Source organism: Myodes glareolus, chromosome X (assembly GCF_982192425.1).
Source record: "Myodes glareolus chromosome X, mMyoGla1.1, whole genome shotgun sequence".
Classification (NCBI taxonomy): domain Eukaryota; kingdom Metazoa; phylum Chordata; class Mammalia; order Rodentia; family Cricetidae; genus Myodes; species Myodes glareolus.
The window spans coordinates 99,671,499-99,698,743 of record NC_142053.1 but is presented as its reverse complement, the minus strand read 5'-3'; the positions used below and the strand labels follow the sequence as shown (position 1 = coordinate 99,698,743).

The 27,245-nt window shown below is 42.6% G+C and overlaps 2 protein-coding genes across 9 annotated transcripts in view; one reads left to right on the top strand and one right to left on the bottom strand.

Moving 5' to 3' along the window:
- Positions 1-27,245, top strand: part of Dmd (dystrophin) — a 2,257,783-nt gene that overhangs the window by 572,682 nt on the left and 1,657,856 nt on the right. The gene's annotated exons all lie outside the window — the stretch shown is intronic.
- On the bottom strand, positions 4,105-27,245 carry LOC125410297 (uncharacterized; the record flags this gene model as incomplete). Its single annotated transcript, XM_085684784.2, has 3 exons — positions 4,105-4,414; positions 4,603-4,801; positions 27,037-27,245. Coding segments are annotated over 3 exons (660 nt in total), but the record flags the coding sequence as incomplete, so codon positions are not given.

The window sequence follows — 27,245 nt, the reverse complement described above, 5'->3', positions numbered from 1 at the left end:
ATTTTGTTAAATGAATGAAGTATCAAGCTGCACTCTAAATTTATCCCTCAATAACTACAGATTAGGGCAGTTCTCAGACCTCCTCGGAGACCTTTTTGCAGTAGATTGTGGTTGACAAGGACCTTTAAAACTGGTCATCCTGGAAAAAAATAAGGGTGTGTGGATGGGGATATTTGCAGCCCTCTTCTCACAACCCTGGTACCATTGCAGGGAGCATTTAAAAAGATTTTATGACTCTGAAGGTGCAGATGACAAGAGTGAAATCGGGCTCTCAAGACATGACAGAGTCATTGCTCTCACAAATTCCCAGCCGTCGTGGTTGCATGCAGAAGGCCTGTGTAAGATTATGGCAGGTCATATTCCAGTATACTTGGTGACTAAGCATTCAAATATATGCCAGTATGGTTTTCATTCACATTAACTGTCAGACTTTTCTAGAAGCCACCAACTGTCAGGAGTTTGCCAGTTAGATTTCGGAGCCCTCCCACAGTTCATCCTTGAATATGGGGGGGCGTTCAGGAGTCTGTACCTCTAACTGACAAACTACTGACAGTTGGTGGCTTATAGAGAAGTGTGACAGTTAATGTGAATGAAAACCAAACTCTCATGTACTTGAACACTTAGTCACCAAGGAATGCAACTGTTTGGGAAAGATTAGGAGGAGGGACCTTGTTAGAGTAAATATGCCCTTGGTGGATGAAATATGTCACTGAGGGTAAGTTTTGAGGTTTACATTCCCACATCAGGCCCCATCTTTCTCTCTACCCACTTCTGATGGATCAGTATGTAAGCACTCAACAACTGGCCCAGTGCCATGCCTGCCTGAATCCTGCCATGATGATCATAAATTAATTTCTTAAAATTATAGGCAAGCACCCAATTGACTAGCGATAAAAAGGTCCAGAGACTCTTTCAAGTCTCTGACTTGCATCTTGAAGTCCTGAAGTGAGATTACAGTTTAGCTAGAGGGCCAGGAATGTTGACATATAAGCAGTTGTGGTCAAGAGGTGGCATCTTAGCTCACCCATCATTGTCTAATCTTAATAGTCTTATCTGGCAAGGTGGTTGGATAGTAAGAATTGTGTGAAATCACTTTAAGGAGACAAGGTTTTCCTCTGGCTAGAGAGCATTGCTTTACCTGGCATGAGATTTCTGTGGAAATATCCATTACGTTGAAGTCTATTATTTCACTATTCTGAAAACATCAAACTACACAAGTGTCTCATTAGTATATCCTCATTTCTGCTAGGCCTGTTATGGAAGCTGCCCACTCTGAAAGCCCTACTAAACCCCAAATTTCTTAGAAAGGTTAACCAAGGTTAAAGCTGTCACTTCCAATTACCATTGCTTTCTCCGAGATGTGATTAGTATATTCTAGTATGCTGAGTGTTTGGTGCTTCTGGGAAGATTTCCTTACTTACATTTTATGGTGAGGTATAAAACCAACACTCAAAAACAGTTGCCTAACAGGTAATGAATGAGTGTATCTTCTATTTGTGGGGATAACTGTTACTCACACACATCTCCTTAGATAGGTTGAGACAATTCATACTGTTAAGTTTTGCCCTGTTCTTGCAAAATACATAGATCATGGAGCACATTCTTCTTTGTCCTTATCTATGAGATAAGGTAAGAGGAACAATTCAGATTCAGTGCTCCATACATTACATCTATGTGTCTTACAGTGCATATGTGGTATGACCCTGAAGTCTGTGAGATCCAAAATCCCTTCTTTGTTGTATGTTTACCCAAATTCCCTTATTTTTTATATATCACACCAAATTCCTTGTCTAGCCTCTATCCCTATAGTATACAATACGTCAGCTTTTCCATATTCAACCCCAAAGATCCTTCCTAAGTCTCTTCATATACCCAACTGAGTCAATTTTCTAGGCCTCAACTATTTGAGACCAAGGTGTGTTTCTTATCATACACCCAATCAAAGTCCATCTTTAAAGTATACTGAAAGTTGCCTATCTGACACAAAACATTGGGAAACCAAAATCTCTCCCATATCATATACCAACCCAAAGTCTCTCTCTCTCTTTACATACACCCACTGTTTCTGCCCTCATCCTTATGAGACCATATCCCTCCTTTGTCTTCTGCCCACCGAAACTCCCTCTCTTGCCACAAAGCCAACATTTCTTCCCTAAAACCTTATAAGACACAAATCCTTCCCCTGTCATTCACCCAACCGAACTCCCTCTCTTGCAATATACCCAATATTTCTGGACCCATCCTTCCAAGACCCTCATTCCCCCCTTCCCATATACCAACCCTAACTCCATCTCTTATAATATGCCCACCATTTCTGCCCCCAAACATGTGAGACCTAAACATATCACTTTTCATATGCATACCAAAAACATCCTCTCTTGTTTTATACCCATTCAAACTCTGTTTCTTGGAATATACCAATCATATGACTCCACACCTTGAGGTATATGAAATACCCCCGGTCACACACTAACACAAACTCCCTCTCTTGGCATATAAACATCATTTTGCCACCTGCTTTGTGAGATCCGAAACCCTCCATTGTCATGCAAACTCTTTCTCTTGCTACATACTCACCACTGCTGCCCCCAAAGTGTGTAAGACCCAAATACCTCCCTTGTCATATGCCCAGCAAAGCTACCTCTGTTGCTATATACCCACCATTTCTGACCCCATCTTTCTGAGACCCTAATCCCACCCTTGTCACATAATAACCCAAACACCTCTCTTGCCATATACTCATGATATCTGCCCCCTGAGTGTTTAAGAATCAAATACTTCTCTTATCATCTACCCACCCAAATCTCTCTTACCATTGACCCATCATTACTCTCCCCATAGTATGTGAGACCCAAATCCCTTCCTTGTCATATACCCATCCAAACTCCCTGTCTTGAAATGTACCCACCATATCTGCCCAAACCTTGATCCACAAATCTCTGCCTTATCCTCTACCTAACCAAACCTTTCTTGCCATTTGATCACCGCAACTTTCTCCAAAGAATGTGCTACCCAAATCCCTTCCTTTTAATCTAACCATATTCCCTCTCTTGCCATATACCTGCCATTTCAGTCCCCATCTTTATGAGACCCTAATCTCTCTCTTGCCATATGTCCACCATTACTCCCTGCAGAGTGTCTGAGATCAAAATCCCTCCCACGTCTTTTACCCTCCCAAATTCTCTCTCTTGCCATATACCCACCATTTCTGTCCCCAAAGTATGTAAGAATCATTTCCCTCCCTTTTCATCTAACCTATCTTGCCATATACCCACCATTAATCCCCCAAAGTATATGAGACTCAAACTCCCTTTTGTCTTCTACCCACCCAAGCTCCCTCTCTTGCCATACACCTGCCATTACTGCCTAAGCCTTGTGAGAACCAAATCTCTCACTTGTCAGCTACTCACCCAAGCTCCTTTTCTTGCCATATACTCATTTCTGTTACCAAAGTATATGAGAATCATACCCCTCCCTTGTCATCTAACCCCTCTTGCTATATACCCACCATTAATCCCTCGAAAGTGTGAGAGACTCAATCCCTCCCTTGTCATTACCCACCCAAACTCCTTCATTCCATGCACCCAGCATTACTGCCCCAAACCTTGTGAGACCCAAATTCTTCCCTTGAATTCTACCCACCCAAACTCCCTCTATTTCCAAGCACCCACCATTGCTGCCCCAAACCTTGTGAGACCCAAATGCCTCCCTTGTCTTCGACCAAGCCAAACTCCTTCTCTTTCAATGCACCCAGCATCAATGCCCAAAACCTTCTGAGGCCCAAATCCCTCACTTGTTCTACCCACCCAAACTCCCTCTCTTTCCATGCACCCACCATTATTGCCCCCAACCTTATGGAACCCAAATCCCTCTCTTGTCTTCTACCCACCCAAACTCCCTCTCTTTCCAAGTAGCCACCATTACTACCTCAAACCTAGTGAGAAAAAATGTCTCCATTGCCATTCACCCACCCATATTCCCTCCCTTCCTCTACACCCATCATTGTTTCTCCCCTTTCCTGCTTTCACCGAAAGTCACTCACAAGGACATATAATTTGTCAATTAAATTGAATTTATTTTTAATTTAATAAATTTATATCAATGCAATTTCAATTTTATTTAATCATAGATTTGGGGATTCCCCATCTTCGAGATAGCCATCTTATTGGCTTCCCCCCTCATCAGCAGCTGCAGCTACGGGTTCACTTGGTTCTTCGGTCGCCTGCTCCTCGGCTGGCTTTTCGGTCGCCTGCTCCTCGGCTGGCTTTTCCGGTTGCTCCGCCAGAGGTTGAGGCATTTCGGTCACCAGTGACTCTTTGATTTTCTTTGGCTCGGGTGCTGCCGCCTCATCGCCATCCCTCTTTCTGATGGTCTTTTTCGTGGCGCGCTTTCCCCGCTTGCTTGTCTTCAATCCCTGGAATGGCAAAAGGAGAACACAAGAATTAGTTAATATAGGGAGAGGTCAGGATAAGCATGTGAAAGATACTTGGTCAGAAAAGGTGAGGATTGGTAAAGGATTTATGCCAGGACAGAGAGAGGTAGTAACTTTAGGTAAGAGTAAATCAGGGGAGGAGGGAGTTTTGGTAGGATTTGTCATCTCACCTTTCCATAGAGGATGCTTGGTGGATACTGCTTGTAAGCTGCCTTTGTCTTCACCATAAGGAATGACCCGTTCGCTACCATCGGCACATCACTAGTGGAGGATGGGAGGTCCATGTCGGACAGTGATTCCTTAGGTTCCTTCCCAAATTTCTCCACCACCAAGCAGTGCGTTGTTTCTCCCTCGAGGGGCTGTGAACAACTGGCAGAGCAGGGAAGGCCACACCCTCAGAACTGATTCATCATCAAGGTCCTCAACCAATAGTAGGTGAGCTTGTGCTCTGACATCACAGAGCATGGTTCTGACACACAAGAATGCCTGGTGAAGCAACAAACAGCAGAGTGTACCACTCCTGACTCTTTGATGATAGGGGGAAAATATTGAGAAGGCCAGGAGAGTTCGGTTTTAGATAGAGACTTCTCTTTAATAACTCTAAGGCAAATTTTCTGTGCCATCCTTCTTCACATATCCACTTTAGTTGTGGTAGAACATATGAGAGATCATTTGCTTCTCCAAATTCTCCCTTAATACGATCCTTGACAATGGTTTATTCCACTATGTCTGCCTCAGTCTTTGGCTAGTATCTTGAATGTCTTCCCAAAAATCATTCCCAAGTAACATTTCTGTATTTTAATATCAGTATATCTATCAATCATCCTTCAATTCTGTGCTATAGAAAACATTTAGGCTCGCACCAGGACCCAGCCTTCTACAGACATCCACTCACAGGACACTTGGATCTGCCTACCCCTTTTTGCTTCATACACAGACTTCCCATGTCCTCCTCCAGGTTAAAGCCTGGTGATTGTATACCACCACCCTACACTCGTTTTTCTACATTTCACAGTATCCAGCCTGTGTCTCACAGCTTAGCCTTTCAGCCTGTATCTTGGAGTAGCTACCTCTCGGCTTCCTTAGAGTCCAAATCTGACATCTTACTTAGTCCCAGCACTAAATGCTGTAGCCAATATCTAGACTCACTCCAGGACTGGCCCTATCCTTATCCACTCACAGGACCATTTGAGACATCTGCACCACCACACTTCACACATGTAGTTCACAGATCCTCCGCCATGGCTTAGACTATTGACTACACACACACACACACACACACACACACACACACACACACACACTTGATTATTTGCATCTCCACATTCTTCTGGACCTAACGAGTATACCAAATCCTGTATCCAGATCTTGTCTTGCAGTGTAGCAATAAAATCATGGCCTCTATGATTCTACAGGATTCCAAGTCAGGTGATGCATCCTAGCCTCATTACCCCTTTTACTTTGGTGAACATACAGCCTCCTTTAATAACTACATTCACCCCATTGGACCCATTCTAACACTGACATAAACCTATAAGTGGTCTCATCTCTTCCAGTATCTAGCCTATTGAGAATATCACACAGTATCAGACACTTGTTTTTCAACATGCTGGTAGATATAACCTGGAAACCATAAGAAATGTTCAATTTTAGTCTGGACTCCTTGCCTAACAGTAGTAAGTTTTAGGCTTCAACATGCTGCAGCCTATTTGGAACATTTTTCCTATACTAGAGAGAACATCTTGGCTACTGCCAGATATAACCCTATCTACATAAACCAATAGGGCTCTTAACGTTTCACATACCTTTTCACACCATACTCTGATTTCCTATGTCCCTTTCCAGGATTTATCAAGGTGAGTATATTCATACTCGGTACATGGTTTTCCATATTCAGAGGAATTTATCCTAGACAGAAAAGTCCCTGTCCCATCAATGAATGGACTCTTGCACTTTGCAGTAGTGATTTGTGGCATTTTTCAGGGACACAGACCTCAAATCACAGCACGATCCCAGCAGCTACCACTCTTCTATGGTCAACATCTACGGTTCCCAGCAGTTATCATACCTGTACTGACTCATGGCATATTTGCTCTTCGTACATAACCCCACTCTTTATGAAAAGTTACCATGTCCTCCCAAAGTTCAAACCTAGTGGATATTTCCTGTTCCAAACTGTGTTTTTCACATCCTTCCAAACAAAGCTCATATCGATGTGGAATTCCCCTCTGAATATCTGTATCATCATGAGACTGCGGCCTACATGTAAGGTTCTGACTGGCACCTGGTAGTTTTCTCCTTTTGCAGCTCCTTGGCACCTCCCTGACTCTGACTACTTGCTCTCTATATCTCTGTTCAGATTTCTTGCATGGCTTTACTAATCCATTGCCCAAAACATCATCTTGAATAACCAATGGTAACCAAACATATTCATGGCATATCCAGGGTAATCCCACATCGTCATATCTCACTGCCAGTGTCCTAGCCTGATTTTGCCACTTCTATTCTTGCTGCTTTCAGTGGGTTCCAACAGAGTCTGAAAGCCAGAGGCCTACTCCTACCACCTACTCCTGTCCTCCAACCAACATACAGGGTCCTACCACGGCCCGCTCTACCAGCACCTACTCACAGTAGCACTATTTGTGACACCTATATTACCACACTCTATACCTGGACTTTCATAGTCCTCCCCCATGGTATAGTCTGGAGAATACTTCCTCACGACCAGATGCATTTTTCTCCATCCATCCATATCTATCCTTAATTTCACAGTCAATACTCTGAACTACTCTGATCAACTGAGCACCATCTAGACTTCTTCAGGTTCCCACAACCCATTCCCTGGCCTAGTCGCATTACATCAACATGTTCTGTAGCCAACAAAAAGGCTCCAGACAAGGTGCTTCCTGCTGCCTCACAGAGGACCCTCTGCACTTTCTCCACCTCCCCACTCTATAACCACAATTCCGATGTCCTCCTCCACGGTCTAGCTTGGTATATAAGATCACAACAGATACTTGATTTGCATATCCATCTGGATGTAGCCAGAGCTCAACAGCCAGTACCCCAAGCTGGTATGGTTGGCTGCCTATACCTTGCAGTCGAGACCTCTATTCAGTTGGATCATAAATCCTGTAGCTCAGATTAGTCTCTGAAATTCTCCTGTATTGTACCTGACATCAAGCCTCCTGCTAGGATCTACCGAACCAAAATCCAGCCACAGGACACTTTGTGTAGACAATAGAATATTACTCCTTATTCAGATTTTATTCAGCTTTTTCATATGTTCCTGGGGGTCTAACTTGTTGAGTTCACCACTGCCACAATCAATACTTGTTTTTATGTATAGGGCTGGATCTACCCCAGGTTCCATTGTTAGTGTTCATGATTTCTCCATCCATGTCTGCTAGAAAACTCTAGGATTCCTAGTCCCATCAACTTCTCCTGTGCTGTAGACAATATTAACATTCCCACTGAGACCACCTCAACCTCATCAAACCACAGGAGGTCTGACTGCCTCCATAACACCACACCATGCCCAGACTGTCCAAATCCTTCTCCAGAGCCTAGTGAAGGAAGTGCCGCTTTCCAGCAGATAATACTTTTCTTAAACCGGTAGAGTCCAGACCTGATGAAACATACAGTGGCACCTCTACAATATCTGTTTGCTCCCACTAGGAGTGATTTTAGCTTCTTGCATAGTTCCAAACCCTAGGCTCCATCTGAGTCCAAATCTTGGTTGCTGGTAGGACCCATTGTAGCAACATTTCCCGACCAGAGCCTTGTGCTGTCTCTATAACCAACTCTGTACCCAGAATCCCATGTCCTCTCCGGGGTTAAACCTATTGCTTTGCCCCAAAAGTACACTTGTTTCATGTTTTTCAACAACCTGCTGAAACTATTTCTGTATCTCAGCCTAGACTGACAACCTATGACACACAGCTTGAGTATCTTACCTTCAGTAGGATCCTAAATCACACACTCTCCCCAAGGCCCAAAAACCTATTCCTGTGCTATCGCTAACAATTTGGTTCCAGCCAGTACTTGTCCTACCCACAGCCAGAGTACTAGGCGTTGACTGTACTACCCTTCTCTATACACAAACTACCCACGTTCTCCTCCAGAGTCTAGCCTATTTAACACTCCATATACAACCAGATATTTCTGTTTCCATACCTGGAAGCATGTAAATCATGAGACTCAGGGAGTGTTGTAGTCTAGACTCCTTCCCTAGGAGTAAGGATCTCTAAACCTCAACAGGTTATAAAATCCTAGATCACAGCCTAGTCCCAGCATTTCATCCTTTCCTGTAGTCAATGTTTTGGCTCCTACTAGAGTTTACCCTGCTCCAATATCTTTGGTCCCACCAGTACTTACCTTACTCCCACCTACCCAACTCTACCTTCAGGAATGTTTGTGCCAAATAAACCACACCAATGCATACACAGACTTCCTGTGGTTACCTCCGGGGTTAACCTGGTGAGTACATCCCAAGCTGATACTTGTTTTTTTGGTTTTGTTTTTGTTTTTGTTTTTGGTTTTTTTTTTTTTTACAATATCAGCATATCTAGATTGGTCCCACATCCAATGATCATGACTAGTCTGACCACAGCTTCTTGTGATAGATAGCTTAAGCTTCTGCAGACACTTTCTCTCCAACTGCCTTTGTCCTAGTACATCCTGTTGTGCTGTATCCAGTGTCTATATTCCCAACAGAAACCGTCTCACCTGTATCCATCTATAGGATGATTCTGATGACAAACCACTTCATTATATAACCAGACATCTCACAAGCCCCAGACCCCAAGATTTAGCCTATTGAGTATTCCCATACACACAAATGAATATTTGATTTTCCACGTGCTGCCTGAGCTACTATAACCTCATGTGCCTTGCATTTGCAAGTTTTAGGTCACTGCAGGTTTCAAATCCTGCAGCCAAGTTCAGGTTCAGCAACTCCTACTGTGCTATAATCAACAATTAGTTACACTACGAGTGTCAAAGTCTAATCTAGCCACTGACATTCTTTTTTTTATTTTTTTTTCCTTTTTTTTTATTAAATTATAAAAGTTTCCATTTCAGCCCCTCCTCCCAACACCCTTCCACTCCCTCCACTCCCTCTCCTCCTCCCTCTCCATCCCCTAGAGCAGTCAGGGTTTCCTGCCCTGTGGGAAGTTCAAGTTCCCCCCCCTCCCTCCAGGTCCAGGAAAGGTGAGAGTCCAAACAGACTGGAGCGCCAAAATCCAGTATATGCAGAGGAAGCAAGTCCCAGTGTCATTGTCAATGGCTTTTCAAAAAGGCTCCAGGCCAGCCACATTCAGAGAATCTGGTTGGATCACGACCTCGTTCAGTCCCAGTCCAACAGGCCTTGGTGAACTCTCATTATATCAGTTCCCTTGTATCAGTGGGTGCTCGCATCCCTCGCAGTCCTGATTACTTTTTTTATTTTCTTCATCTTTCTGTTCCTCATTTGGACCGTGGAGTGCTCAGTTCGGTGTTCCAATATGGGTCTCCATCTGTATCGCCATCCAACGTCGGATGAAGGTTTCCTCTGCCCTTGCCTTCTTTGCTCACGTTCTCTTTCCTTCTGCCTCTTATTTGGACCTAGGGAGCTAGGTCCAGTGTTTCAACGTGGTTCTCCGCCTCCATCTCCATCCATCACCAGATGAGGGTTCTATGGTGACATGCAAAATATTCATCAGTATGGTTGTGGGCCAAGGCCGGTTCAGGCACCCTCTCCTCTGTCCAGAGAACCATCTGGGGATCTCTCCCTGGACCGGGGATCCCCTTTATAATCAAGTCTCTTTAAACCCTAAAATGATTCCCTTAGTTGAGGTATATACTTGCCTTATCCCATATCCATCCTTCCTCCCTCCTCCCCCATCCTAGTCCCCTGATCTTTCCCCAATCCTCCCCTACTCCCTTCTATCTAACCCTCTCCCTTTCTGTCAACCCTCCCACCCCACCCCCCCCACGCACCCGAGGTTACCTGGGACTCTTGTCTATTTCCTACCTCCTGGCGGATAGCTAAATAATCTTCATCAGGTTCATCTTCTTATTTAGCTTCTCTAGGATCACGAATAATAGGCTCAAAGACCTTTAATTATGGTTAGAATCCACTTATGAGTGAATACATACCATGTTCCTCTTTTTGGGTCTGGCTTACCTTGCTCAGTAAAGCGTTTTCTATTTCCATCCATTTGCATGCAAAATTCAAGATGTCATTGTTTTTTACCTCTGAGTAAAACTCTAATGTGTATATGTTCCACACCTTTTTTTAACCATTCTTCTATTGAGGGGCACCTAGGCTGTTTCCAGGTTCTGGCTATTACAAATAGTGCTGCTATGAACATAGTAGAACAAATGCTTTTGTAGTATGTTAGGGAATCTCTAGGGTATATTCCCAAGAGTGGAATTGCTGGGTCCTGAGGGAGGTTGACTCCCAGTTTCCTGAGAAACCGCCACACTGATTTCCACAGTGGCTGCACAAGCTTGCATTCCCACCAACAATGGATGAGTGTTCCCCTCATTCCACATCCTCTCCAGCATAGGCTATCATTGGTGTTTTTGAGTTTGGCTATTCTGACAGGTGTAAGATGATATCTCAAAGTTGTTTTGATTTGCATTTCCCTGATCGCTAAGGAGGTTGAGCATGACCTTAAGTGCTTTTTAGCCATTCGAAGTTCATCTGTTGTGAATTCTCTGTTCAGTTCAGTACCCCATTTTTTAATTGGGTTAATTAGAGTTTTAGTGTCTAGTTTCTTGAGTTCTTTGTATATTTTGGAAATCAGACCTTTATCTGTTGCAGGGTTGGTGAAGATCTTTTCCCAGTCAGAAGGTAGCCTTTTTGTCTTACTGACAGTGTCCTTTGCTTTACAGAAGCTTCTCAGTTTCAGTAGGTCCCATTTATTTATTGTTTCTCTTATTGTCTGCGCTCCTGGGGTTCTGCTTAGGAAGTGGTCTCCTGTGCCTATATCTTGTAGACTACTTCCCACTTTCTCTTCTATCAGGTTCAAAGTGGTCGGATTAATGTTGATGTCTTTTATCCATTTGGACCTGAGTTTTGTGCATGGTGATAGATATGGATCTATTTTCATTCTTCTACAGGTTGACATCCAGTTATGCCAGCACCATTTGTTAAAGATGCTTTCCTTCTTCCATTGTATAGCTTTAGCTCCCTTGTCAAAAATCAGGTGTTCATAAGTTTGTGGGTTAATACCCGGGTCTTCTATTCGATTCCATAGGTCGACTTCTCTGTTGTTATGCCAATACCAAGCTGTTTTCAATACTGTTGCTCTGTAATACAGTTTGAAGTCAGGGATGGTAATGCCTCCAGAAGTTCCTTTATTGTATAAGATTGTTTTGGCTATCCTGGGTTTTTTGTTTTGCCATATAAACTTGATTATTGTTCTCTCAAGGTCTGTAAAGAAGTTTGATGGGATTTTGATGGGAATTGCATTGAATCTATAGATTGCTTTTTGTAGAATTGCCATTTTTACTATGTTGATTCTCCCTATCCAAGAGCAGGGAAGGTCTTTCCATTTTCTGGTATCCTCCTCAATGTCTTTCTTCAAAGACTTAAAGTTCTTGTCAAATAGGTCTTTCACTTCCTTGGTTAGAGTTACCCCAAGATATTTTATGCTATTTGTGGCTATCATGAAAGGTGATGTTTCTCTGATTTCCCTCTCTGCTTCTTTATCCTTTGTGTATAGGAGGGCTACCGATTTTTTGGAGTTGATCTTGTATCCTGCCACATTACTAAAGGTGTTTATCAACTGTAGGAGTTCTTTGGTAGAGTTTTTGGGGTCGCTGATGTACACTATCATGTCATCTGCAAATAACGAAAGTTTAACTTCATCTTTTCCAATTCGAATCCCCTTGATCCCCTTATGTTGTCTTATTGCTATTGCTAGAACTTCAAGCACTATATTGAAGAGGAATGGTGAGAGTGGACAGCCTTGTCGTGTTCCTGATTTTAGTGGAAAGGCTTTGAGTTTCTCTCCATTCAATTTGATGTTAGCTGACGGTTTGCTGTATATTGCTTTTATTATATTTAGGTATGATCCTTGTATCCCCAGTCTCTCCAGCACCTTTATCATAAATGGGTGTTGAATTTTGTCAAATGCTTTTTCAGCATCCAATGAAATGATCATATGGTTTTTTTCTTTCAGTTTATTTATATGATGGATTACATTGATAGATTTGCGTATGTTGAACCAGCCCTGCATCTCTGGGATGAAGCCCACTTGATCATAGTGGATAATTTTTCTAATGTATTCTTGGATTCGGTTTGCCAGTATTTTATTGAGTATTTTTGCGTCAATGTTCATGAGTGATATTGGTCTGTAATTCTCTTTCCTGGTTGTGTCTTTGTGTGGTTTTGGTATCAGGGTAACTGTAGCTTCATAAAAAGAGTTTGGCAGTGATTCTTCTGTTTCTATATTGTGAAATACATTAAGGAGTATAGGTATTAGCTCTTCCTGGAAGTTCCGGTAGAATTCTGCATTGAGACCATCTGGTCCTGGGCTTTTTTTGGTAGGGAGATTTTTAATAACAGCTTCTAATTCTTCACGACTGATAGGTCTATTTAGATTGTTCGCCTGTTCTTGGTTCAACTTTGGTATATGGTACTTATCTAAAAAAAATGTCCATTTCTTTTACATTTTCCAACTTTGTGGCATATAAATTTTGGTAGTAAGATCTAATGATTCTCTGAATTTCCTCTGTGTCTGTGGTTATGTCCCCCTTTTCATTTCTGATCTTATTAATTTGCATGTTCTCTCTCTGCCGTTTGATTAATTTGGATAGGGGTTTGTCGATCTTGTTGATTTTCTCCAAGAACCAGCTTTTTGATTCATTGATTCTTTGGATTGTTTTCTGTGTTTCTATTTTGTTGATTTCAGCCCTCAGTTTGATTATTTCCAGTCTTCTACTCCTCCTGGGTGAATCAGCTTCTTTTTTTTCAAGAGCTTTCAAGTGTGCTGTTAAGTCTCCAATGTGTGCTTTCTCCGTTTTCTTTAATTGGGCACTTAGTGCTATGAACTTTCCTCTTAGCACTACTTTCATAGTGTCCCATAGGTTTGAGTATGTTGTGTCTTTGTTTTCATTAGATTCAAGGAAGACTTTAATTTCTTTCTTTATTTCTTCCTTGACCCAGGGGTGATTCAGTAGTTGACTGTTCAACTTCCATGAATTTGTTGGCTTCCTGGGGATAGCACTATTCTTGAATTCTGACTTTAATCCATGGTGGTCTGACAAGACACAGGTGGTTACTAATATTTTTTTGTATCTGTGGAAGTTTGCTTTGTTACCCAGTATGTGGTCAATTTTCGAGAAGGTTCCATGAGCTGCAGAGAAGAAGGTATATTCTTTCCTATTTGGGTGGAATGTTCTATAGATGTCTGTTAAGTCCATTTGATTCAATACCTCCAATAATTCTCTTAATTCTCTGTTAGGTTTCTGTCTGATTGACCTGTCCATTGGTGAGAGAGGAGTGTTGAAGTCTCCTACTATTAGTGTGTGTGGTTTGATGACTGCCTTGAGTTCTAGAAGTGTTTCTTTTACATAAGTAGGAGGCTTTATATTAGGGGCGTAGATATTCAGGATTGAGACTTCCTCCTGATGAATTGTTCCTGTTATGAGTATAAAATATCCATCTCCATCTCTTCTGATTGATTTTAGTTTGAAGTCAATTTTGTTGGAGATTGGAATGGCCACGCCTGCTTGTATCTTAGGTCCGTTTGCTTGAAAAACCTTTTCCCAACCCTTTACTCTGAGTAAATGTCTGTCTTTGTGGTTGAGGTGTGTTTCTTGTAAACAGCAGAATGTTGGATCCTGTTTTCGTATCCAGTCTCTTAGTCTGTGCCTTTTTATAGGTGAATTGAGTCCATTAATATTAAGTGATATTAATGACCAGTGGTTGTTGACTCCGGTTATTATTATTTTTTGTTTGTTTGATTAATAGAGTTTGTATGTGTCCCTTCTTTGAGTTAAGCTCGTGAAGGGTCGCTAGATGTCTGAGTTATTGTAAGCATTGCTGGCAATGTTGGACTCCTTTGTTTGCAATTTTCCTTCTATTACTTTCTGTAAGGCTGGGTTTGTGGCTGCGAATTGTTTAAATTTGTTCTTATCCTGGAATATTTTGCTTTCTCCATTGATAGTGAATGATAACTTGGCTGGGTATATTAGTCTGGGCTTGCATCCATGGTCTCTTAGTTTCTGCAGTACCTCTATCCAGGACCTTCTGGCTTTCATGGTTTCCATAGAGAAGTCTGGTGTGAATCTGATAGGTTTACCTTTATAAGTTACTTGCCCTTTTTCCTTTGCAGCTCTTAATATTCTTTCTTTAATCTGTATGTTTTGTGTTTTGATTATTATATGGCGAGGGGATGTTTTTTTTTGATCAAGCCTATTCGGTGTTCTGTATGCTTCTTGAACCTTCATAGGAATATCATTCTTTAGATTGGGAAAGTTTTCTTCTATAATTTTGTTGAATATATTTTCTGGTCCTTTGATCTGCAGTTCTTCTCCTTCTTCAATCCCTATTATTCTTAGATTTGGTTTTTTTATTGTGTCCCAGAGTTCTTGAATGTTTTGTGATGAGAATTTATTGGATTTGCTGTTTTCTTTGACCAGAGCATTTATTTTCTCTATGGTATCTTCAGACTCTGAGATTCGTTCTTCCATCTCTTGTATCCTATTGGTTATGCTTGATTCTGTAGTCTCTGTTCGTTTACCTAGATTTTCCATATCCAGCCGGCCCATGTTTTGTGTTTTCTTCATTGCCTCCATTTCAGTTTTCAATTCTTGAACTGTTTCCATTACCTGTTTGATTGCTTTTTCTTGGTTTCCCAATATATCATTCATGGATTTACTCATTTCTTCGATTTTTTTTTATATTTTTCATCCATTTCTTTACTCATTTCTTCAATCTTTTTGTTATACTTCTCATCCAGTTCTTTAAGGGAGTTATTCATATCCTGTTTAAGGGACTCTATTGCTTTCATAATGGCTTTTTTTCCCGCTTCTTCTGAATTAAGAGGTTCAAGTCCTTCTATTGTAGGGTCATTGGGTTCTGGTGTTTTCATGTTGTTTTTTAGATTGTTGGAGGAGTTCTTGCCTTGGCGTCTGCCCATCTCTTCCTTCAAATACTCTCTACTGGATCTTCTAGTACCAGGTCAGGTTCCCTTGTTGGGCAGGGAATTCACTGACAGAAGGCCTACCTTTCCTCAGGCAGTCTATTGAAACACAGGCACTCCCTACTACCGGGTTGTACTCACAACCCAGGCCCAGCGAGCAAGGGAGTTGCTCTGGGGAGATCTTGTGGCCCCAGAGGGAAGGGGGGAAGAGAGGAAGGTGTACCTGGATAAAGGCTGGGACGGGATTCGGGAGAGCTCCACAGGGAGGAGTCGCCTCTGCCTGGTGACCAGATTGTCGAGGGGTGCAGGGAATGGCTGAATTCCTCCTAGCAGAAGCCCTCTGGCCAGGAGAAAACTCACCTCTCCTCCAATGGAAGTCTGCTAGAAGTTCACTCTCTCTTGCTGGCCAGGAATGTGATTGAGCTGAGACAGGGCTTGCCTTTCCTCAGGCAGGCTCTCAAAGCACCAGAGCTGCCCCTGCCGGACTGAGCCCACAGTCCAGGCCCAGCGTGCAAGGGAGCAGCTCTGGGGAGATCTTGCGTCTCCAGAGGGGAGGGGGAAGAGAGAGGAAGGTGTACCTGGATAAAGGCTGGGACTGGAATCAGGAGAGCTCCGCAGGGAGTAGCCACTGACATTCTTGCATGTTGCAGTAGTGCTCACAGATTTCAACAGAGTTCCAAATCCGGAAGCCTACTCCCAGCATCTACTCCCGTCCTCTAACCAACATACATGGTCCTACAAGGACCTGCCCTACCTTCATCTACACATAGTACTCATTTTCCTACCTATATTACCCCAATCCAAATCTGGTATTTCTGAGCCCTCCTCCATGGTATATCCTGGTGAGTACTCACTCCCTCACAACCAGCTAATTCATTTTCCACCTCCATCTGGATCTAGCCTCTTTCCCAAAGTCATTAGACTAACCTAGTCTGATCAACTAGGGAGCAATATTTAGGCTTCTATAAGTTCGAAAATCCTATGTCTTGGCCTTCGATGTGTGCGATGGCCGAAATCCTTGCAGCAGACAAGTTGCTACCTGCACCCATCCATAGTAACCTCTGTGCTACTTCCAGCACCCTACTCCACCACATTCCTAATGTCCTCCTCCAGGAACTAGCTTGTTATATAAGCCACCAACTGATACTTGTTTTCCGTATCCATCTGCATCTAGCTTGAGTTTAACATCCAGCACCCCTCCATAGTCTGGCTGCTGGCCTCTTGCAGTACGGGACTTCTGGGCAGTTCAGTCCAAACTACCTCAGCTCAGACTAGTCTCAGAAATCCTCCTTGGATGTACTGAAGATCTAGCCTCTGCTAGCACTTGCCCTGCAAGAATCCATCCATGGGACTCTTTGGGTAGAATATGGTATACTATTCCTTACTCAGACTTTCCATGTCTTCCCAAAAGTCTAACTTATTGAATTTAGCTACCCACTCAGTACTTTGTACATAGAGGACTTGGACTACCCAAGTTGCAACAGCCAGTGCCCAGGTCATCTCCAGCTGCCTCCACTAGCAATCTCTGTGTTTCGTAGACCCATCAACTTCTTCTGTGCTGTAGACAGCATCTAGATTCCCACCAGGACCACCAATCTCTCATCAAACTAGAGTTCTGGCTGCCCTACATGACCACTCTATCCCCAGACTGGTCGAATACTCCTCCAGGGTCTAGATTGTAGAGGACTGCTCTGCATCCTATAATTGTTTTTCTAATCCACTGGAGTCCAGACTGGATGAAATATCCAGTGTCATCCCTGGAATAGCATTGCTGTCAATAATAGTGACTTCTAGCTGTTGGTAGAGTTCCAAATCCTTTGTTCCATCCTAGTCCCACCATGGCCTCCTGGGGTGAAGACAACATTTAGTTTCCTGCATGAATCTCCTGTGACAACACTTACACACACAACCTTGTGGGCTGCCTATACAACACAACTTAGTACCCAGATTAACCAGATTTACCATGTACTCTCCAGAGTCGGGCCTGTTGACTAATACCAAATGTTCAGCTGCTCACTATACTATGGCATGCTATACACAAACTTCCCACGACCTCCCTAGAGTCTAGTTACTGATACTCCAAACACAACCCGATATTTCTGTTTTGACGTCATGCAAAACATAAATCACATGCTGCAGGCAGTGTGGCACAGATGTCTGGACTCCTATCCTTGCTGTAATGACCTCAAGATTTCAACAAGGTTCCCAATTTTAGAACACAGCCTATGCCTAGCATTTTGTCCTTTGCTATAGCCTATTCTCCCATAAGGACTTACCCTAGCTTTATCTACACACATCTACTTTCAGAAAGCCTTGAGGCACAAAAAAAAAAAAAACAATAAATACACAGACATCCTGTGATCTCCTTCTTGGTGAGCCTGGTGTTTACATCTCTATCTGACACTTGATTTTCTGCCATAACTAGATTGGTCAAACATCCAGTGACCATGACTGGTGAGGCTACCATTTCCTCTGGTAGATGGCTATAGGCTTCTGCATACTCTCGTTCCTCCAACTGACCTTATCCTAGGATATTCCTTTGTACTATGTCCAACATCCATACTCTCATCAGGAACCATGCTACCTTCATTTAATATAAGTCACATTTAAATAATTAAGGCACCTGACTATGTACCTAGACATCCCACATCCTCGGCCTCTAGGATTTAGCCTAATGAGTAATCACGAACACCGCATGAATACTTGTCTTTCCACATGCAGCCTGACCTTCTGGAACCACATCTGCCTTCCATTTGCAAGCTTTAAGCTTCTACAGGTTTCCAATTTGTGCAGACAAGCTTAAGCCCATCAACTTTGCTATAGTGAACAGCTAGGCTCCCTCTGCACTTAACATTGCTGCACACATGCATAGTACATTTGCTCTTCATTCACAACCTAGCTCCTTATCCAAACTTCCAATGCCATCCCCAAAGTTCAATCCTGGAGAATATTATCCCTACCATATAATGTTTTTCTACATCCCAAGAAACATATCTCATATCTCACTACCAACATCCAAGTCTAATCTTGCCACTTACCTCCTTGCTTGTTGCTATAATGACCACTACGTTTCAACAGAGTACCAAATCCAGAGGCCAATTCCCACGAGCTACTCTTGTTCTCTAGCCAAAATATAGGGTCCTGTCAGAACCACTCTACCAGCATCTACACACAGTACTCTTTGTGCCCCCTACATAAGCCCAATCCATACCTTAACTCCCCAAGTCCTCTTCCAAGACACACTCTAATGGAGTACTCCCTTACAAACAAATACTTCATTTTCTACATCCATTTGTTTATATCCTTGTTCCCACAAGTCACCCCTGAGGCCTAGTCAAATCAACTGAGCCTAGTCGTAGCACTATCTTAGCATCCACGCATTGCCAAATCCCATACCCTGGCCTTGTCCCATCACTTCTACATGTGCCATAGCCAACATAAAGGCTCCAGACAAGGTACCACCTCCTTTACCCACTCACAGAACCCTTCGTGCCTCCTCCATCACTACCCCTCCATGGAGTGCTACTCCACTCCGTCATCACATTACTCATGTCCACCTCCAGGATCAAGCTTGGTGTACAAAGCCCTACCTGATACTTGTTTGGCATATCACTCTGGAATGAGCCATAATTCAACAGTCAGCATACCAGAATATTCTGGCTCCTTGCCCCTTGCACTAGCCATCTTTACACTGCTCAGACTACTCTCACAAAACCTCCTGTACTGTGGTACCTAGGTCCCTGCTAAGACTGTACCTACCAGAATCCATCAACAGGACAGTGTTTTTGTACTATAGTCCATTCCTGGTTATTCAAATCGTCCATGTCTTCCTGAGGGTCTAAACTGCAGAGTTTAGAGTAACAATTCCCCATTTGGGTCTTGAATTTTCAGATAGGGCTGTTTGCAGCCGGTGTCACATACCCAGTGTGCAGGCTTTCCCCAGTCTCTCCAACTAGCAACATCCAGGATTCTTAGAACCAACAACTCTCCTGTGCTGGGGACAGCATCTGGAGTACCACCAATAGTAGCTCTGTTTCATCAGAAAACAAAGGTTTAGTTGCCTACATCACCCCATTCCATGCCCAGACTGTCTAAATCCTCCTGTATAGAGTCTATACAGGGAAGCACCCTTCTGCAGAGACAATTGTTTTCCCAAACTAGTGAAGTCCAGAACTTCTAATGGCATTCCTAGAATAGTGCTTGTTTGTACTTGCAGTGACTTATATCTGTCTATCTATCTATCTATCTATCTATCTATCTATCCATCCATCCATCCATCCATCTATCTATCTATCTATCTATCTATCTATCTATCTATCTATCTATCTATCTATCTATCAATTTCTTTTTAATTTGAAATAAAGCTTCTCTATGTAGCTTTGGAGCCTCTTCTGGCACTAACTTTGTAGACTAGGCTGGCCTCCGCAATTACAGAGACCCGCTTGTCTCTGCCTCCCAGTGCTATGATTAAAGTCATACACCACAACCAACCACCCATCTTTGTAGTGACTTCTAAATTTTGTCAATGTCCCCAATCCTTTATCCCAGTCTAGTCCTACCATGCTCTCCTGTGTTATAGGTAAGATCTAGGTTCCTGCATGAACCCACTGTTACAACACTTAGCCACAAAACCCTGTGTGCTGCCTATACAACCCAACTCTGTACTCAGATACTCCATGATCTCTCCACGTTCAGAGACTGTTGTGTATTCCAAACAAACATGTCATAAATGTTTTTCCACATACTGCTGAATCTATACCAGTACCCCAGCCTAGAAAAACAACTTATACCTCAGAGCAGCAGTCTTTAGTCTTCAGCATGGTCCCAAATCTCATACACTCCCAATTCCAGTGCTATACTAACAATTAGGTTCCCACTAGTACTCACGAGATCCACGGGCACAGGACTAGATGTTGACTATACGACCCCTACCTATGCACAAACTTTTCATGTTCTTCTCTAGAGCCTAGCCTATTGGATATTCCAAGCACATTCCAATATTTCTGTTTTCATATCCTGCAGGATGTAAATCATGAGCCTTAGGAAGTGCCACATAGTAGCCTGAACTCTTTGCCTTACAGTAATAATCTCTAGCTTCAACCAGGACCTAAATTCCCAGTCTAGTACCAGAATTCCGTCCTGTGCTCCAGCCTACATTGTGTGCTCCTGCCAGAAATTACCCTGCCTCCATCTACCTTCAGGAATGCTTGTGTCACATAAATAAGTCCACTAAGTTTTCCTGCGGTTTCCTACTGGGTTAGTCTGGTGAATACATTTCTATCTGATACTGGTTTTCCCACAATTCTGTCATGCCTAGATTGGTCCCACATCCAGTGCCCATGACTAGTCTGACCACAAGCTCCTTGTAGTAAATAGCTCTAGACTTCTGCAACCACTATTCCCTCCAATTGCTCTTATTCCTTTGTGCTACATTCCAACATCTATATTCCCAACAGTAACCATCTTATCTTCATCCATTAACAAGACTGTTTTGATAAATAAACCACCTTATTACAAAAACAGACTCATACACACAAATTAATTCTTGATTTTCCACCTGCTGCCTGACATACTCTAGCTATATGTGCCTTGAGTTTCCGTAGGTCAAGCAATGCCTACTGTGCTATATCAACAACTAGGCTCCCTCTACACTTAACACACCATGTAACATTTCCTCTGTACACATGTTCCCACCCCTTATCCATACTTCCCATGTCTGGCCCAAAGTTCAAAGCTAGTTAATTTTTCCCCTATCAGATAGAGTTTCTCCACATCCCACGAAACATAGTTCATATTTCACTGCCAGTGACCCAACCTACTCTTCTATTTACTTTCTTGCATGTTTCTATCATGACCACTAGGTTTCACCAGAGTCCCATATTTAGGGTCTACTCCCACTCCAAAGTCTCTTTTGTAGTCAATATAGAGGGTTATACCAGAAATTTCCCTACCCGCATCCACGCACAGTACTTTTGTGCCAACTACATTACCTCACTGGATATTCAAATTCTCTTCCATGGCCTAGCCTGGTGAGTGTTCAGCCACTACGCAATCCTTCTTTTCCTACATCTGTCTTCATCTAGCTTTGTACTCAAATTCAGTTCTCTGGACTTGCCTGATCAACTGAGCCTTGCTGTAACAACAACTAGGTTTCTAGAGGTTCTCAATCCCATGCCCTATCTTTGCTCCCTCATTTCCATGTGTACTGTAGTCAACATATAGAATCCAGCAAAGGTGCAACTAGTCTCTGAAATCCTTCTATATTGTTGAGAACTTCTAGGCTTCCTGCTAGAACCTGCCCTACTGGAATCCACCCACAGGCACTTTGTGTGGACAATAGTACATTACTTCTTTCTCGGACTTTCCATGATTTCCTTCATAGTCTAACTTGTTGAGTAGAGCCATTCTCTCAATATGTTAATTTACATAGAGGGTTGAATATAGCACGAGCCTCATAGCCAATGGCCAGGTCTTCACCAGACAACTACACTAGCAGCCTCTATGATTCCTCATCCCAGTAACTCCTCTTATGCTGGAGACAGCATGTGGATTCCCAACAAAATCACCCCTCCCTCATCACACCACTGAAGTTAGGACTGCCTGCATCATCCCCTTCTTTACCAAAGTGACCAAATCCTCCTCCAGAGTCTAGAGAGGTAAGCAGCCTTCTGCAACAGATAATTGCTTTCTAAATCCAGTGGAGTGCAGACTGTATGGAACATCCGGTGGCATCCCTGGAATTGTGCTTGTTCTCACTTGTCGTCACATCTGCTCTTTAGCAGGGTCCCAAATCCTTAGTTCCAGCCTAGTCCCATCATGCCTTCTTACACTCTAGGCAATATCTACCCCATTACAACAATTACTCACAGAATCCTGTATGCTGCCTAAGCAATCCAACTCCATACCAAGATTCCCATGTCCTCTCCAGGGTTAAGCTGTTGAATAACCCCAAAGTTACCACTGATACATGTTTTTCTACATCCTGTTGGCTGCATCTATCCAAGTAATCAAATCTACTCTGGCAACCTACAATTCACAGTACAGTCCTCTAGGCTTCATTAGGGTCCAAAATACCATAGCCTCATCTAGTTTCATCACCTATCCATATGCAATAGCTAACATTTAAGCTCCCCCCAGGAATGGCTCAATTCACAACCATAGGCCTAGGTGTTGACTCTACAACCCTCTTTGTACATACTCTTCCCATAATCTTCCCCAGAGACTATCCTCTTGCACACCCTGAACACAAGCCAATACTTCTATTTTCATATCCTGCAGTATCTAACTTATGTGCCTCAGGCAGTGCCCCATAGTTGTTGGGACTGTTTGTCTTGCAGAATTTGTTCAAGTATTCAACAAAGTCCCAAATCCTATGCCACATATTAGTCCCAGAATTTCATTCTTTGATATAGCCTACATCAGTTCTCCCACCAGGATGTACCCTACACTCATCTACTCACATGATACCTTGTAGCATATAAAATCCTCCACTACATAACTAGACATCTTGTGATCTCCTGATGGTTAAGCCTGGTGAGTACACCCTATCTGGTACTTGTTTTTCCACAATTTTGCCATATCTAAATTGGCCTCACATCTAGTGTCATGCCTAGTGTGGTGACTAGCTTTTTGTGGTAGGTAGCTCTAGGACTGTGCAAACTTTGTATCTCTCCAACCAGCCTTGTCCTAGCACATTGTGGTGTCTGTACCTACCATCTGATCTCCCAACAGAAACCATCCTACCTACATCCACCATCAAGATCACACTCTGATGATGATTAAACCACTACACTCTGGAAACTCTTACAAGATCAACCCCCTCAATTTACACTAGGGAGTAACCCCCAACACCACTGAGGAATTTTTGATAGTTAATGTGAATGAAAACCATACTCTTTTGTACTTGAATACTTAATCAAGAAGGAGTGCAACTGCTGGGAAAAGATTAGGAAGTGTGACCTTGTTGGAGTGGATATGGCCTTTATGGATAATATATATCACTGAGGTTGGGTTTTGAGGTTTACATCCCCACATATTGCCCCATCTCTCTCTCTACCAACTACTGATGGATCAGGATGTAAGCACTCAACAACTGACCCAGTACCATGCATGCCTGAATCCTGCCATGATGATCATGAATTAATTTCCTTACATTTTAGGCAAGTACCCAATTAACTGTGATAAAGAGATCCAGAGACCCTTTCAAGTCTCTGACTTGCATCTTGAAGTCCTGAAGTGAGATTAGCATTTAGCTAGAGGGCCAGGAATGTTGACATGTAAGCAGTTGTGGTCAAGAGGTAGCATCTACCCTCCCTTAGCTCACCCATCATTGTCTAATCTTTAGTCTTATCTGGCAATTTGGTTTGAGAGAAAGACTTGTGTGAAATCACTTTAAGGAGACAAGGTTTTCCTCTGGCTAGAGAGCATTGCTTTACCTGGCATGAGATTTCTGAGGAAATACTCATTACGTTGAAGTTTATTATTTTACTATTCTGATAGATCAAGTTACACAAATGTCTCATTAGTATATCCTCATTTCTGCTAAGCCTGTTATGGAAGCTGCCCACTCTGAAAGTCCTACTAAACCCCAAATTTCTTATAAAGGATAACCAAGGTTAAACCTGTCACTTCTAATTACCACTGCTTTCTCTGAGATGTGATTAGTATATTCAAGTATACTGAGTGTTTCGTGCTCCTGGGGATCTTTCCTTACTTACTTTGTATGGTAAGGTATAAAAGAAACACTTAGAAACAGTTGTTTAATAGGTAATGTATCTTCTATTTGTGGGAATAATTCACTTACACTCATTACCTCAGATAGGTTGAGACAATTCAAACTGTTTGCCCTGCTCTTGAAAAATACATAGATGGTGGAACATAGTTTTCTTTGTCTTTATCTTTGTGATAAGGTATAAGTAGCAATTTAGATTCAATGATCCATACATTACCTCTATGTGTATTACAGTGCATTTGTGGTATGACCTTCAAATCTGTGAAAACCAAAGTCCTTTCTTTGATGGATGCTTACCCAAATTCTTTTCTTTTTCATAGATCAAACAAAAATCCTTGCCTGGTCTCTAACCCTATAATATCCAAAATGTCAGCTCTTCCATATTCATCCCCAAAGAGCCTTCTCTGTCATATACCCACCTAAGTCAATTTTCTAGGCCTCAACTATTTGAGACCAAGGTGTGTTTTATACCATACACCCAATCAAAGTCCATCTTTATAGTGTACTCATGAAAGTTACTTATCTGCCACTAAATATTAGGAGACCAAACTATCTCCCATATAATATACCCATCCAAGCTCACTCTCTCTTTCCATATTCCTAATGTTTCTGCCCTCATCCATATGAAACCATATCCTTCCTTTCTTATCTGCCCAACCAAGCTCCAACTCTTGCCATACAGCCAAGATTTCTTCCCTAAAGTTTTATAAGACACAAATCCCTCCCTTTCATTCACCCAACTAAACTCCCTCTCTTGCCATGTACCCACTATTTCTGGCCCCATTCTTTCACGGCCCTCATTCTTCCCTTGCCATATACCAGCTCTCACTGCCTCACTTACAATATGCCCACCATTTGTGCCCCTAAACACTGTGAAGCTGCAATCTGTCGCATGTCATATACTCACCCAAACTCCATCATTATCCATTTACCCACCATTTCTGACCCCATCCTGCTGCGACCCAAATCCTTCTCTTGCAATATGCACACTAAAAATCCTTCTTTTGTCATATAACCACACAATTCCACATCTTGTGATATACCTACCATTTCTGCCCCCAAACATGTGACACCCAAACATATCACTTTTCATAGGCCAAACAAATCCCCCTCTCTTGTCATACATCCATCCAAATTGTGTTTCTTGAAATATAACAATCATTTATGCTTCCAAATCTTGAGAGACCCAAATCCCCCCTGGTCATACAGCTACCAAAACTGCCTCTCTTGGCATATATACATCATTTTGCCATCAGCTTTGTGAGACCCTAATCCTTTCCTTGTCATATACCAATCCAAACTCTTTCTCTTGCTACATACTCACCATCTCTGCTCCCATAGTGTAGGAACCAAATCCCTCCTTGTCATTTGCTTAGCAAATCTCCCTCTGTTGCTTTATATCTACCATTTCTGACTCCATCTTTCTGAGACCCTAATCCCACCCTAGTCATATAATAACCCAAACTCCTCTCTTTTCATATACTCACAATTTTTGTCCACTGAGCATTTGAGAATCAAATCCTCCCGTTATAATCTACCCACCCAAATTTCTCTTACCATTTACCCATTCTTACTCTCCCCCAAATTATGTGAGACCCAAATCCCTCCCTTGTCATATACCCATCTAAACTCCCTGTCTTGAAATATACCCACATGTGCCATTAACCTTGTGAGACCTAAATCTCTGCCTTTTAATTACAAACCCAAACTCACTCTCTTGCCATACTCTGGCCATTTGTTTCCCCACCTCTGTGAGACCCTAATCCCTTCCTTGTCATCTACCCACCAAACTTCCTCTCTTGCCAAATGTCCGCCATTACTCCATGAAAAGTATGTGAGACCCAAATCTGTCCCATGACTTTTACCCTCCCAAATTACCTTTCTTGCCATATACCTGCCATTTCTGTCCCCAAAGTGTATAGGAATCACACCCCTCCCTTGTCATCTAACGTATCTTGTCATATACCCACCATTAATGCCCCCAAACTATATGAGATTCAATCTTCCTCTTGTTTTCTACCAAGCCAAATTCCTTTTCTTTTCATGCAACCACCATTACTGCCCCAAACTTTGTGAGATCCAAATCCGGCCCTTGTCATGTACCCACCCAAACTCCCTCTCTTTCCATGCACCCACAATTACTCACCAGTCCTTCTGAGACCCAAGTCTCTCACGTGTCCTCGACCCACCCAAACACCCTGTATTTCCATGTACCCACTACAACTGCCCCAAACCATATGAGACCCAAATCCCCCCTTGTCATATACCCACCCAAACTCCCTTTATTTCCATACATCAAACATTACTGTCCCAAGCCTTGTGAGACCCAAATTCCTCCCTTGTCTTCTACCCACCCAAACACCCTCTCTTTCCTTACACCCACCATAAGTTCTCCAAAACATGTGAGACCAAAATCCCTCCCATGTCATATACAGACACAAAATCCCTCTTTTTCCATGCACCCGCCATTACTGCCCCAAACCTTGTGAGACCCAAATACTTCCCTTGTGTTCTACCCACCCAAACTCCCTCTCTTTCCATGCACCCACCATTGCTGCCCCAAACCTAGTGAAAAACAAATGTCTCCCTTGCCATTCACCCACCCATATTCCCTCCCTTCCTCTATAACCATTATTTTTCTCCCCTTTTCTGGTTTCACCGTTAGTCACATACAATTACGCATAACTTTTCAATTAAATTGAATTTATTTTTAATTATCAATGCACTTTCAATTTTAATTGTCATAGGTTTGGGAATTCTCCATTTGTGAGACAGCCATCTCATTGGCTTCCCCATGAGTAGCAGCTGCAGCTGTAGTTGCTTCTCCAGTCGCCTGCTCCTCAGCTGGCTTTTCAGGTTGCTCCGCTAGAGGTTGAGGCTCTCCTGTCATTGGTCTTTCTTTAACTTGCTTTGGCTCGGGTGGAGCCAAGTCTTTGTCATCCAT